The following is a 15,710-nucleotide window of genomic DNA, read 5'->3' on the forward strand; positions in this document are numbered from 1 at the left end:
TAAGATTCAAACAACAAGCAAAAACAATATGCTATCAAAATATAAAATAACACACTGGAGATAAGTGGCTTTCTACTTTTCAAAATTTGAAAATTTATGTCTGGTTCCTATGCACCAAACAAAGAGATGGAATTCTGTGAGATGTCCAACTCAATACTACTTTAAGCTGCAGGTAAAGGATTGACAAGTGGGCTATTCCATGTGCTGAATCTGTTCTGAGGTGGTCCACAGTCCCGACTGTTTTCTACAAGTATTTTAGATACTTCACATCGTCCAGGAGATGTCTGGTCTCTTAAATAGTGTCTCATTTGGAGGGACTAGGCCAATGGTTGAACTAGTCATAGCACATTTTTTGGGCTGTCTTTATTTCTGCACAAGTTCTGCAGAAGTTAGTTAATGCTAACTAGAACTATGTTCCAAGATTCCACCTGCCATCAAACTCTGTAGCTAAGTGGGCATATGTTCATTTTTGTTCACCCAATTTTTTGTGTGTGTCAGCTGGGGCACATTTTGGAAGTTGTTGTTTGTAGTCCAGAATGATGAGTTTTTGGAAGACAGATATGAGTATTATCTTCCAGAGATTTTCTTTCTCTAAGCTTTGGAGTGTAACAATTAGAACTAAGAAGATCAAGAACGAGAAATGAGTATTGGGGGATACTCTGAGATTTAGTCATTTCAGAGGCTAGGGAGCCTGTAGTGAGTGGAGGTAGTTCTAAAACCAAGGCGTACAGGATGCTCATCACGGGTGTAATGTAGAGAGCTCCGTGGCTCACTAGCTCCATCCATATGTGGAGTGCGCTTTCCAATTTTTGATTTATCTTTCCTGATATGGAATTAAATTCTATAAAAGTTACCTGAATGATTCCAATAACGAAGAGTGAACGTATGAAAAAATTTTTCCGGTGGTTCCCAGGTAACCCATCCTTTATGTGCACTGAAGTTAGAACAATTCATATTCTGAGGGATTCCTGGAACTGTTGAAAGAATAAGAATATAAAATGTAAGAAACAAGACATGGAGAAAACGTTCTTCATATTATCAGCATGCATTATTAATAGCCATATTTTGCTTAATTATGAATTGATGATGAAAGTAAAAGAAAGATATCTGGTCTTGTTAAATTTGATACGGTCATGTAACAGAGTGTCACTCCAGGGTGACATTGTGGAGCCTAAATGTTCCACTGACTTGACGAGATCTGAAAACCCCTCTTCCTCTCATTTATATTATTGTCCAGCTATCTTGGGATGTCTAGATTTCCCTATGCTGGAAATCTGTCACTGGTAGGGCTGATAAAATTAACAGTCAGTACTGGAGTAACACTTGTCATCACTTCCAGTAACTAGTCATCAGAACTTGAGGTGAAGAATGTAATAAATGCTTAAATCAAAACTACAAGGTATAATTTATATGAAAACCTGCCCGTTTGGGGTATAGTTGGATGGGTTTTGACAAATATATGCATCGATATAACCACCATCGCAATCAGATATAAAACATTTCTATCCAACCTTGGAAGTTCTTCTGTGCCCCCTCCCAGTCCACCCAGTTCCCTTGCCCACCCCCAAACACCCTCTGTACTGCCTTCTATTACTATAGATTAAATTAATCTTTTCTTTCATTTCATATAGATAAAATCAAACGGTGGGTACATTTTTACGTCCAGCATATTGCACTTAACAGAATGTTCTGGAGATTCATTCATATTCATTCATTCACACTGTATGTGTCAGTAGTTAGTCCTTTTTATTTGTGAGTAGTATTCCATTCTAAGGATAGACCACATTTCATCTATTCATTCAACTGTTGATGGACATCTGGGTTGTTTCCAGGCTTTTGGCTACTATGAGTGAATCTACTATGGATATTTGTGCAGAAGCCTTTCTGTGGAAAGGACATGTCCTTTCTTCTTTGGTAAATACCTGGAGTGAAAGTGCTGAGTTATTACTTTGCCTTCTCACCAATAGTATTGTCAGTCTTTTTCATTTTAGTTGGTGTGTGATGGCATCAACATCTGTTTGTTGTTTTAAGTTGCATTTCCCAGCTGACTAATGATATTGGGAAAATTTTTATGTGCTTATTGACCATTTGTGTATCTTTTCCTGTGAAGCATATGATCAAAATTCTTGTCCATTTTTAATTGGGTTACTTGATGTCTTATTTTGTATTTGGAAGAATTCTCTATATATTCTCCCAAAACTCTCTGTTGAAAAAATTAATTGTGGATATTTTTTCACAATGTATGAATTGTGAAAAAATTTTATTTCCTTAGTGACTTTATTCAAAGAGCAAAAATGTTTAATTTTTATGAAGTTTGATTTCTAAATGTTTTTCTTTTATGATTCTTGCTTTTTGTGTCCATCTAAGGAACCATTGCTTAAGCTAAACTAGCAAAGATTTTTCTAATGTCTTTGTCTAGACATTTTATAGTTTTAGATTTAGTGTTTAGCTCTGCAATCCATTTTGAGTTAATCTTTGTGTTTGTTGAGAGATAAAGGCTGATGTATTTCTTTTTTCTATAGGGATAACTAAAAAAAAATCTAATAATGAAATAAATATCCAAATAAATAAATAACCAAAAAAAAATCCTTCCCTCCACTGAATTGCCTTTGCACTTTTATAAACAATAAAATATTTTTTTTCCTGGGATTTCTATTTTGTCACAGTGATTTATAAAGACTGTACTAATTTTAGTATTTGTATCCAAAAAGCATTAAAGTTTTGCTAGTTACATGAAGACATAGTATTTCTGTAGGTTCATTTATTTTCTAATGGCTTTGAGTTGTTTGGGGGGCTACTGGAGACATGGATTTAGGAAGCTGCCTTACTCTCAGCTAGCTATCCCTTCCACATGAAATTCAGAATCACTTTAGTATGTTCTGTCAAAAGTCCTGTAATATTATAATTAATAAACAACTTCAGCAATGAGACAGATTTCAGGATCAATACAGAAAAGCCCATTGTATGTCCACACACTGACAATGAACAATCTGAAAATGGAATTAAGAAAACACCACCATTATAAGCAGGAATAAATTTAAACCTAGGAGTGAATTTAACAAAAGAACTATAAGACTTGCACACTGAGAAATACAAAACATTCTCCAAGAAAATTAAAGAATACCTAAATTAATGGAAAGACACTCCATATTCATGGACCAGAAAACTAACATTGTTAGGATGGTAACACTTCAAATAGATCTACAGATTTAACTCAACCTCTGTCAGAATCCTGGCTGGCTTCTTTGTAGAAATTGACAAGTTGATCTCAAAATTCATATGGAATTTCAAGGGACCTCAAATATCCCAAACAATCTTGAAGAAGAACAAAGTTGAAGGACTCACACTTTCTGATTTCAAAACTTACACAAAGCAACACTAACCAACAGTGTGGTACTGGCATTAGATGTATAGATTAATGGAATGGAAGCGTCCAGAAATAAGCCCATCATTATTGTTAATTAATTTTGACAAGGATGTAAAGAACATTCAATGGGAAAAGAATAGTTTTTTCACTAAATTGTGCTAGGACATCAAAATAATGAAATTGGACCCTTACCTCAAATCATAAATGAATATTAACTCAAGTGGATTAATAGAGCTAATTTTTAGACTTAAAACTAAAATATTCTTAGAAGAAAACATAGGGATAACTCTGCATAACCTTGGATTTGGCAATGAAATTTTAGTTGTGACATCAAAAACATGAGTAACAAAGGTAAAATTTAATAAATTGGACCTCATCAAAATTAAAAACTTATAAGCTTCAAAAGCTATCAACAAATTAAAATGACAACCCAGAGAACTGGAGAAGATATTTGCAAGTCATATATCTGAATTGTGTCTAGAATATATAAAGAACTGTTACAACTCAGTGAAAAATCACCCAACTTTTAAGAATGGGCAAATAGTGATAAAAGATATACAAATGGCAAATAAAGAGCTGAAGCTATGCTCAAGATCATTAGTCATTAATTCAAATCACAATGAGATACCACTTCACACCCACTGGAATGGCTAAAATAAAAAAGACAATAAGTGTTGGTGAAGATGTGAAGAAATAAGAACACATACGTTGTTGGTGGGAATGTAAAATGATGCAGCTACTTTGGAAAACTGATTGGCAGTTCTTCAAAATGCAAAACATAAAGTTGCCATATAACCCCCAAATTCCAATCCTAGGTATAAACACAAGAGAAACGAAGACATATATCTACACAAAACTTGTACACAAATGTTCATAGCAGCATTATCCATAATAGTCAAAAAGTGGAAACAGCTTCAATGTCACTCAACTGATAAAGGGACAAACAAAACAAGGTACATTCATAAAATGGAATATTATTAGACAATAAAAAAACGGAAGTATTGATACGTTACAACATGGATGCACCCTGAAAACAGTACACCAAGTGAAAGAAGCCAGACACAAAAGACAACATATTATATGAAATGTCCAGATTAGGCAAATCCATCAAAGCAGAAAGTAAATTGATAATTGCCTAGATATGGGAGCCGGAGAGAAATGGGGAGTGACTGTTAAAATATACCAGCTTTTTGCTGTTGCTTGTTTTTTTGTAGGTTTTATTTTATTTTATTTTTTTTGGTGTGAAGAAAATGTTTTAAAGTTGATTCAGGTGATGATTTACAACTCTAAATATATTAAAAACCACTGACTTCTATACTTTACATGGGTGAATCATACAGTAGGTGAACGAACAAAAGTTTGTGGGTTTGTTTTTTTTAAGAATGTGGCTTCTTTGGCAATGGTCTTGAAAAATTTCCCCTGTTGCCTGAATAAAATGACATGTAAAATGGTTAAATTGCTATTTTCAAAGGCTGCAGGATTCCTGCATTACTGGAACAAACTCAATAATGGTGGGTTTTTTTAAGACCTTACTTTTTTACAGCATTTTTGAATTCACAGCAAAATTGAGGAGAAGGCACAGAGATATACACAGCATCCCCTCTTACCAACATCCTCCACTCGAGTGGTACTTATGTTACAATTTATGAACCTACACTGACACGTCATTATCACCTGAGTCCATAGTTTACATTAGGGTTCACTCGATGTTGTACATTCGATGGATTTGGACTAATATATTACATGACATGTATCCATTATTATGGTATCATACAGAGTACTTTCACTGACCTAAAATCCTCTGTGTTCTGCCTATTCATCCTTCCTTCCCTCCCTTACAACTCCTGGCAACCACTGATCTCTTTATTGTCTCCACAGTTTTGCCTTTTCCAGAATATCATATAGTGAAACCATATGGTATGTAGCCTTTTCAGACTGGCTTTGTTCACTTAGTGATGTGCATTTAAGGTTCCTCTATGTCTTTATAGCTCATTTCTTTTTAGTGCTAAATAATATTCCATTGCCTGGATGGACCACAGTTTATTTACCATTCACCTCCTGAAGTACATCTTCGTTGCTTCCAAGTTTGGGCAATGATGAATAAAGCTGCTATAAACATCCATGTGCAGGTTTTTATGTGGTCATGAGTTTTCATCTCCTTTGAGTAAATACCAAGGAGTGTGATGGTTGGATTGCATTGTAAGATGATGTTTAGTTTTATAGAAACCCTCAAAATCTCTTCCAAAGTGACTGTACCATTTTGCATTCCTACCATCAATGAATGAGAATTCCTGTTGCCCCCCATCCTTGCCGACATTTGGTATTGTCAGTGTTCTAGATTCTGCCCATTCTAAAGGTGTGCAGTGATATCTCATTGTTATTTTAATTTCCCCAATTACATGTGACGTGGAGCATCTTCTCATAGGTTTATTTGCCATCCATAGAACTTCTTCTGTAATTACATATTTTATAATGTACTAAAGGATCCACTTTGCTAACAGTTCATTTACTATTTACTATCTATGTTCATAGGAGAGACTGGCCTATAGTTGCCTCAGCTCTGCCCAAGTTTGGTATCCACATAACAGTAACCCTAGTTTATCCCCCACCCTAACAATAATCAAAATTAGTAGATAGATTTCCATGATTTCTACACTGTGGAACACTTTGAATAGGATAGGAACTAACTGTAAACTTACCTTTCTGGTTTTTCTTTTTTAAAGGGCAGGTGAGGTAAGCAGACAACGAGTGTGAAGAGATTAGAGAGGTATTAGACTATTATTTTATATACAACTCCAATTTTCTAATTCTTCCTAGGCAAGTGTCCATAATTCCTATGTTCTAGAAAATTATCCATTTTATCTAACTTTTCATATTGGATGCAAATTTCTTTATAATCTGTAAAAGTTCTACTGTATTTTTAATTTCCTTTTTATAATGCATGGGGGAAGGTTGTTTTGCTAGAGGTCTAACTATTGTATTATTCTTTTCAAAACCAAGCCTTTAAATTGGTTAGTAAATTCCTGCAATTTTTGTTTGTTCCTTCTTTCAATAATCTGTACTCTAAACTTTGTTATTTTCTGCTGTCTCTGCTTTTGTTTTCTGGTTCTTTTCCAAGCATTCTCCAATGATTTTCATTCAATAGAGAGCAAAGTGATAAAAGTTCCCATAGGGCTTCCCTGGTGGCGCAGTGGTTGAGAGTCCGCCTGCCGATGCAGGTGACACGGGTTCATGCCCCGGTCCGGGAAGATACCACATGTCACGGAGCGGCTGGGACCGTGAGCCATGGCCACTGAGCCTGTGCGTCCGGAGCCTGTTGCTCCGCAATGCGAGAGGCCACAGCAGTGAGAGGCCCACGTACCACCAAAAAAAAAAAAAAAAAGTTTCCGTAAAATGTCACTTGATCTTACTTAAGGCTACAAATTCCTCCCCGCAAATATGTCTTTACTTTACTCAAGTCTGAATATCTTTGTTCCCAAAGGTAAATTTAAGCCATCTATATTTAGTGACTTTTGATACTTTGACATGTTTCTGCTATTTTACCTATTGTTTCCTACTTAGTAGTCTCTCTCTCCCTCCCTTCCTGCCACGTTTTTCTTCTTCCTTCCCTTCCCCCTCCCCCCTTTCTTCTTCTTCTCCTTCTCCCTCTCTCCCTCTCTCTCTCTCACAATCTCTCTCCCTCTTCTTCCTCCTTCTTTTCCCTTCTTTCTTCTTTTCCTCCTTTAACATGAAGAATTTTTTTTTATTCCATAACTTCCTTCTACTGCTGATAGGAAAAGCCATCTATTTATCTGTCTTTCACGTTTTTAGTGGTTACTCAGAAGTTGTCTTATGCACAATTAACATAGTTTCCTAGCAGATTCTAAATTTAACTGGAATGTCTTTACCTCTACTACAGCGGTCCCCAGCCTTTTGGAACCAGAGACAAGTTTCGTGGGAGACAATTTTTCCACGGACTGGGGTTGGGGGGTTGGTTCAGGCGGTGATGGGAGCGATGGGGAGAGGCAGATGCAGCTTCACTTGCTCACCGGATGCTCACCTCCTGCTGTGCAGCCTGTTTCCTAACAGGCCGAGGACCAGTACCCGGGGGTTGGGGACCCCTGTTCCACTAAATACAACTGAAATGTTAGCACTTTTCACTTCCTTCTCCCCTCCATCTTCCAAATGCTATTACTTTCCAGAATTTTACTTTCCAGTTGTTATTAGTTATGATAGTCTGGTTATTATTTATATTGCTGACATTTTAGTAATAACAATTGTTATTTTGCCATCAACACTTAGCTTTACCATTGCGTTTTATTAGCTTCTTAAAGTGAGCTTCTGTGCTCATTTTACTCCTATCAGCGGCAGGATTTGATAGAGGGGGCAAAAGATGCAGGACACACCAAGAAGAGAATGCTGCTACAGGAAGAAAGGGGAAATAAAATGGAAAACACGTGAACAAGCATTTCACTTACCTCACAGTTTTGTTTCCACCCCGACCTCACAACAGCCTACAGTTTGCAAAAAACTTGAAGGTTTGGATTCGCTGTCATTTATTTCTAAATTCTTACTTAAAACGGACACAAAGCCATTTTCTGAAACCCTTTCTCCAAATCCATAACATCTTTTTCTGTGATTCTCAACGAATCATAAGAATATAAAAAGGAAAGAAATTTAACATATAAATGTAAGTGATATACTCACCTCCAAAATCTGTTTTAATAGTTGTATTTTGGCTAGTAAGAATCTTGTTATTATAAGATACTTCTGAACTACAAGTATAATTACTTTCGGGCTGAAGGTTGAACTTTTCAAATCTGCCACTTTCATTATATGGAGAAAGGCCATCTAAAAGAAATAAGTATTGCATATGAGTATATGAATACAATATATCACACTTAAATTTCATTTTGGTTTTATATCTATAATTAATATCTATTAGATTGAAAACCTATGCAAATGGTCAAAACAATAAGTAAAAGGACCTGCTATCAGCTATAATGCTGCATGATTTTGCTACACTCAATTTTAAAGAAAACATTAAGACGTAGAACTGAATTTGAGAGTGTCTCTAATTTAGCTGATAAAATGAGGCCTTAGTTCATTGTTCTCTGTTCAGAAATTGAGATTGCACTTGACATAGCCTTTACCTCAAAGATATCTTGTTTAATCATCAGTCTGTCATATGTTTGTCCTTGCTTTCCTCACCCTGCTCGTGTCCGAGCTGAGCACCTTCCCCGTAACATGATGATTATAAGCAGTATCATACTCCATCCTTCGTGTGAGAGTCTGTGTGTCTTTGTTTGTCTGTCTTGCCAAATATGGCCTAGCAGATAGCTTTATGCCAAGGGGGGAGATTTCATCCCAATAAATGCAAATGAAAATAAATTAAAAGTTATTAAATCATTAAAAAGAAATGCTATCTCAATTATTCCCCCTTCCCTGAACTCAAATTCATATTCCTAGAAGCACTTACTATTCTTTCTCTACTTTCATTTTATCTAAGTCTTCTTGTAGTTGTTTATAAATGTTGTTGATGGAGGGCTGACAAAGAAAACTCTTGGAATCACGTGAAATTATGGTTGTTTTCCCTTTCATTCTAAGAGTATGTATACCATAATTTTTCATAACTCTCTTCTCTGATAATATTTTCAACAATACCTCGTGTATAGCAGTTGCCACGAAAATTCTTATGAATTAACTGATATTGCTATTTCAAACATTATTTTTCAGGTGGAGTGTTTGTCTATTTTGTGAATTTGAGTTGTATAGAGAATACAATGATTTGATTCCAAACATATCATGGACTATGCGTGTGTGTGTGAGAGAGAGAGAGAGAGAAAGAGAGAGAGTGAAAAAGAGAGAATGGAAGAAGGAAGGAAGGAAGAAGAAAGGAAGGAAGGATTAGAGAATATCTAGAAAAACATCCCACTATAGGAAAAAAACTCCTCTGATCAATGTTAAATTCTTACCACATTTAAATTTATATGTTATATTCTTTTTATCACAAGTAAAATTTTTACTGATTTCCCAACGTAAACAAAGAGAAGTATTTGCCTTTTCAGGTTCTACACACTCATTCAGCTGAAAATGTTTACGATCTGTTAAGAAAAAGATACAAAAATAGATGATTAATATTTCATAATGTGTGCCTTATGCTCAATTACAGTCATTGAAATTATATTCATGATGCAGAATCTGGCAAGAATTTAGATTACTTTTGAAAAAAGTCTAATAACTCTCAGGGTGTTGAATTTCTTGATTCTTTAGTTTATTCTTTTTTTTTTAACATCACACATATTGGTAGCATTTCAGTTAGAATTTATGCTACTTTAAAAAAATGGAACCCAAGGAAACATCTAGATAAAATTGCATTTTTTGCACATTTTAAAAGATACTCCATTTTGTTTTCTTATTTGTATCTTCAATTTTTCATTTACTCTTTGATTTTTTTCATTGCATGATCATTACACAGAGCATGGGGGCTTCACTCTGGGCAATGTATTGTTTTAAATTGTCATTTTCTGTTTTTAATTGATCATTTATTCCAGTAACATTTAGAGAAAAATGAATAAGTTAAATGGCATTTTTCAAAAACATCAGATATTTAACCTATTTAAATGTTAATAAGTCAATCAATGATCTTGAATTATTAAAAGATGTGAGAGATTCAACAAACTTACATAGTCCCTGAATCCCTTTTAGAAAATGCATTTTGTGAAGGTAGCTTCTCTGAAGTCAGCTTGGTACCTTAGTCTCCTCTTTCCCAGCAGTAGCTTAGGTACTAAAACCATCTTGATCACCTTAACATGACTATAACGCTCCCCCTTTTTTTTTTTTTTTTTTTGGTGAAAGTACTTTTGTTCTTTCCACAAACATCAAACCTTTGACTTTGTGTTATTCCCCCAAGATATTCTAGACACACTTGTATTTAAAAGGATTTTTATATACACACACACACACACACACACACACACAATATATAATGACTTGAATTCAGTAGCGGAGAAAAAAGAAGGCTTGTGAATAACCACTCAGTGGGATAAATTAGATCCAATCGACATGAAGCACTCTGTAAAAGAGGTGTAAGGAGGCAGGTAAGGCTTCTCTGAGGTTACCATTTTCACTGGGTCTGGAGAGCAGAAGTCCACACACTGGCCTCCTGCCGCCATCTTTCCCTCAGCCCTGTTCCCCTGCCTGCTAACTCCTGTGACCAGTAGGACACATCACACACAAAACTGCAGTGTTGCTGTAAATGCACGAACAGAAATCAACGGATATTTACCTGGTGGTACCTCTAATAAATATTTAAATGGAGGGTAACATGAAGGATGTGTTATATTGATATTCTTCTTTTCACATTCCTTTAGGCCATGGAGAGGCTCTTCAGACTTAAGAGGGTTACCGTTCTTGTCACTAAGTGTTGCATTATATGTTTCACTCTCATTGTTATAAACATAGTGCACAGAGATAACTGCATATTTGTCTTCTGAAAGAAAATAAAATAGTGAAGCTTATCTTTTATTTTTCAGAATGAATAAACCTCTATTAAATACAAACTCCTTAATGTATATTTTTAAAAATATCCAATCTCCAACAAAATAACCCCAGGAACATAAAAAAGAGAAGGGACAGATCAGTGCCTCCATGTTATTCTTTCGTGATTCCCTTTTCATCACTGTCGCATCAAAGACCTCAGCTTGTGAGTTTGTATTTGGATGATAATTGGATTAATGTCTGTCTTCCTAACTGGACTGTAAATTCCATGAGAGAAAAATCCCATCAATTTTGACCATCGCCATAAATCCAGATCCTTGTGTAAAACCTGTCATCAGAAAGGGCTCAAAAATGGTTGAATTACACAGAAATGAACAACGCATCTGACAAATTTCTTCTTCTTGCTCTATCATTTCCCTTGCTTTCTAAAGTGTAGTATTTGATTATCTCTTTCTCTCGATACGGGGAACATTAATTACTTAGGGAGCAGAGGCCTCGTTATTCCTCTACTTGTGTAAAATTATTGATAACAATTCCTCCTAAGCACTTTCTCTGAGTGTCATCTCACACTCTTCCCTTTATTTAAACAGACTCCATTGACTTGTAAAAATATCTTTTCAACACACATTCACTTATTCACTCATTTTTAGTACCAAAAAATTATGAAGGCTTTATTTTGCTTAAGACACTGCCCCAAGCACTAGGAATACAAATGATCCGCTTTTGGAACTATAGAATCTAACGTGCAGACAGGCACAGGCATGAACTACAGAAAACACCAAAATAAGATGATGCACAAAATAATACAGGGGTAAAGAGGCAGAGAAGTCTGTTCAGATTGCAGGACCAGGAAGGGTCCTCCAGAGAGGTGAGTCAGTTTGCATTTAAAATATGAGCAGGACATAGAAAAATTGATGGGGGAGGGAGGTGGCGGATGAGGATGCATTCCAAGTGTAGAGGAAGAAGAACAGGGGTGAACACAGGGGCAGGAAGAAACATGTTTTAAGAAACTGAGCACTTCCACGTTACTTAAGTGAAAAGTGTAAGGAGGCAACAGTGCAAGAAGAACCTGGTCATCCAGATCATATTCATTAATCAAACATACAAAGGCTGATGTCTGCACTAAATATACGGAGAACCACTGAAGGTCGGAATTCCAGTGGTGAGATTTAGAAACACGTGGAGGGATGAGCCCTGGCCACGAAGAAGGACTCTGCTTCCACTGAGAACAGAGGAAGAAAATGGGAAAAGGATGGATACAAACTGTTCTCAAGCATCTGCTTTGAGCCTAACCCTGGCGAGACAGAGAGACTTTTTCTTCTTGGTGAGCCTTGAAGGTATTATTCACATTTCATATTTATCATTACACAGAATCCTCTCCCAACCGCTAAACAACCTTGCTATCATCCCACTTTACCAATACGCAAACTGAAGTTAAGTGGCACCACCAAGGTTGTTTTGCTAGTAATTATCAATCGTAATCCTCAAAACTAGGTCTGACTGTGACATCAAAGCTTCTTGCCCTGAAGGACCCTGGCTCTTAATAGTTGGCGCTAATTGTTGGTGAGAAATTAGAGCCAGTGAGTTTAGCCTGCTGGGGGGTCTTGAAAGCTTGTAATAAAGAAGGAAATCATTAAAGTGATATATGTTGCCTCTAGGTAGACAAACTTACCACATGATGGCTTATGTGTAGTATTAGGATCTGTAATAGAAAAAAAAGAAAATGCAAATTATTAAAATTGCATTTTAGAATATCTCTGCTCTAGTCATTCTGAGGAAGGGTGGTTTACAATGTTTCATCTTCATAAATTATAGAATCTACCGAGTTAGGTTTAACAGATAATGCAGAGTTTGCAGTGCCTGTTCCCATGTTTGGATCTCAAAACTTCAAAGGTTGTAAACCAACAAGCTAGTTCTATAAAACGTTTTCATAAATTCACCCAATAAGCACAACTGTGATAATACAATATTAAGACTTTGGGGCACACATCTGATTATGTAATGGTGATGTGGTTGACTATTTACGCAGCCAGAAATATTTTAAAAGTCTTCCTCCCCTTGATTAATCTCAAAATAGGTTTATATAATTATAATCCCTAGAAAGTTCAGTTTACTCCTTTGTTTATTAAAAAAAAATCAGAAAATAAGCAAGGGCTGCTTCATTGTCTGGTTTAACTTTTGTAAGCTCTTTGCCCATATACTAAATCCAGGGTAACACATCGTTCCGTCCACCAACTGAGAACTATCTTGTGTGAGCATATGTATTTAACTGAAGAATTGGATGGAAATGGGGTTTGTGGAAGCTAATAGATCTCTGCTAATCTGGTCTTTGAGATGGAGAACTTGCAGGGAGAAGAGTGTCCTGGCAGGCTCTGAATGGCTGACCCATTGCAGACTCTACCACCTCCTGGACGTTCGTTCCCTGCATGGAGCCCCCCACCTCCATCTCCACATCCCATGTGTGTGTCTGGGGCTCTGCGATCACTCCTCTGCCACTGACCTCTTGGAACAGAGAGCTCCACTGAGAGAATTGTTCTTTTTCATACCAACACCGAAACCCACTCTTAGAAGTCCTAGTATAGCTGGTCATTTCTACGAGTTTTCATAGAGTACACAACTCTTGGGGGATGCTACGACAATGATGTAAGAGGTTATCACAGTAAGACCGGCCCTGATCTCATCGGCTGTTGCACTGCGGAAACTGATCTGTGTTTTGGACCAACTGCCCTTCCACAGCCCTCAGGATTAGAACACTCAATTGAACTTCTCGAAGAAAGAGCCCAGGGTGGAGTCAACGGAAGACCCTTCAATGAGCATGTCCAAAGCACATGGTGGTGGTGTGACTGCATGACTGGGGGTCAGGTTGTCACCTGTTGTTGTGAGATCAGTTGTAGAGATAATACCTTTTGCAGAGGTCGGAGAGGATGGTGTAGTGGACGCACTGAACTTATCTGCAAGGAAATGAACAGAGGGTCACGGTTAATGAGTTTGTCATATCGAGGGTTGAGGGGAAAACTCTTTAGCAAAGATGATTTCTTAACTGAATCTTTGCTAGAGGCTTCCTCCTCGCTTGAATTGACACTTGCTTGTTTTTAAAATAAGAAAGTGAGTCAAAGATTTGTCTACACGTGGCCGTTTAAGATGCCTAAGAGTGCAAACAATTGGAACTAGACATTGTATACGTTGAGAAGAAACTATTCATTCCTTAGTATAATTCTGACGTGTGCAGTCTCCCTCAAACTACCTCTCATCCTGTTACAGCTATCCTTATTTTAATTACTAACAAGGATACCCGTTACCCTTTTGTACTATTCAGTTCATACCAGACTTTTTACATATTCCATCTTCCTATCAATCCTATGAAATGAGTATTATTATACCCATTTTTGCAGAAAGAAAAATTGACACACAGAAACTCTAAGTAACTTGTCCTAAAGTCAACTAGAAAGTTGAAGAGGCTGTATTTGATCTCAGGGCTATAGGACATTAAAGTTTGTTATCTTTCTTCTTCACCATGAACTTTTATAATATAAATAATAAAATTAAATATGCCCATAGAAAGCTTACTGGTAAGGTTTTTTTTTTTTTCCTTATTTAGTATCACTGTGTGAAAATTTGTAAAACAGCAAACCCACAGTCATATTTGGTGTGAAATAAAAGAGCCGCAAGTTGAAAACTGTCAAGTTTTCAAGTTTCCATTTCATCATCCAGAACCTAAAACACCTAGAGCATCATGGTCAAACCTGAGGCATTGTCTTGGGTGGTCGAGTTGGAGATGTGTGCAGGTGAGGCAGCGGGACTGCTGTGTGCAGGGCTGAGAGTGGTTACTGGTGGGAAAGTTGTGTCTGCAGGCAAGCTGCTCGGTGCAGTCCTCTCTCCTGGAGCCCCTGTAATCACAAAGGCCATCAGCCTTCCTGCCCTGCAAGGGCAGAGGCCACACAGCCCACAGAGGCATGTTTATTAATAGAGGCTAAGGCCAGGGCTTCCCTAGTGGGGCAGGGGTTAAGAACCTGCCTGCCAAGGCAGGGGGCACGGGTTTGAACCCTGGTCCAGGAAGATCCCACATGCCACGGAGCAATGAAGCCCATGCACCACAACTACTGAGCCTGCACTCTAGAGCCCACGAGCTACAACTACTGAGCCCACATGCCACAACTACTGAAGCCCATGCACCACAACTACTGAGCCTGTGCTCTAGAGCCCGTGAGCCACAACTACTGAGGCCACATGCCACAACAACTGAGCCCACGTGCCACAACTACTGAGCCCACGTGCCACAACTACTGAAGCCCATGCACCTAGAGCCTGAGCTCCGCAACAGGAGAAGCCACTGCAATGAGAAGCCCACGCACTGCAACGAAGTGTAGCCCCCCGTTCGCTAGCAACTAGAGAAAGCCCGCGCTCAGCAACGAAGACCCAAGGTAGCCAAAAATAAATTTAAAAAAACAATCACTTTAGAAGCTAAGGCCGGGCAGTAAACACTCAAGCACTCCTGCTACCTCACAACCTACGCGCCTACAAAATGGGATGAAAAATAACACGGCTTATGGGAAAGATGAGTTTAAAGGCAGACACCTCAGAACCTATGCAGCTTTGGCATCACAGCACACATTTTAAAAGTATCTGGGACCTCGGGAGAAAGCCTGGACTGCCCAGGGAGGCCAAGCCTCCTGGCGGGGGGCTGCCTTAAGCAATACTGAAAATGCACAGAGTGGGTGCCGCTGGCTGGCGCAGGGACCACAGAGATGGACGTGAGCTCTGAGGGCAAAAGGCTGCTGCGGTGAGGTTACCACAAGAGGAACTGTCGCCCGCCCCTGCCAAGTGCCGTGGGTGAGGTGCACCTCTCTGGGGAGGGATCCCTGGG

General features: G+C 37.8%; 1 protein-coding gene across 1 annotated transcript in view; it reads right to left on the reverse strand.

The window, feature by feature from the left end:
- Positions 1 to 15,710, reverse strand: part of PTPRC (protein tyrosine phosphatase receptor type C) — a 127,916-nt gene that overhangs the window by 44,098 nt on the left and 68,108 nt on the right. The window contains exons 4-10 of the mRNA XM_060126813.1: positions 14,590 to 14,733; positions 13,750 to 13,797; positions 12,519 to 12,548; positions 10,635 to 10,838; positions 9,322 to 9,450; positions 8,054 to 8,197; positions 855 to 974 (exon numbers count right to left, since the gene is read on the reverse strand). Coding sequence (XP_059982796.1) covers positions 855 to 974; positions 8,054 to 8,197; positions 9,322 to 9,450; positions 10,635 to 10,838; positions 12,519 to 12,548; positions 13,750 to 13,797; positions 14,590 to 14,733 — 819 coding nt within the window. The remainder of the gene's footprint in view (positions 1 to 854; positions 975 to 8,053; positions 8,198 to 9,321; positions 9,451 to 10,634; positions 10,839 to 12,518; positions 12,549 to 13,749; positions 13,798 to 14,589; positions 14,734 to 15,710) is intronic.

This window comes from Lagenorhynchus albirostris, chromosome 2 (assembly GCF_949774975.1).
Source record: "Lagenorhynchus albirostris chromosome 2, mLagAlb1.1, whole genome shotgun sequence".
In the NCBI taxonomy this organism is placed as follows: domain Eukaryota; kingdom Metazoa; phylum Chordata; class Mammalia; order Artiodactyla; family Delphinidae; genus Lagenorhynchus; species Lagenorhynchus albirostris.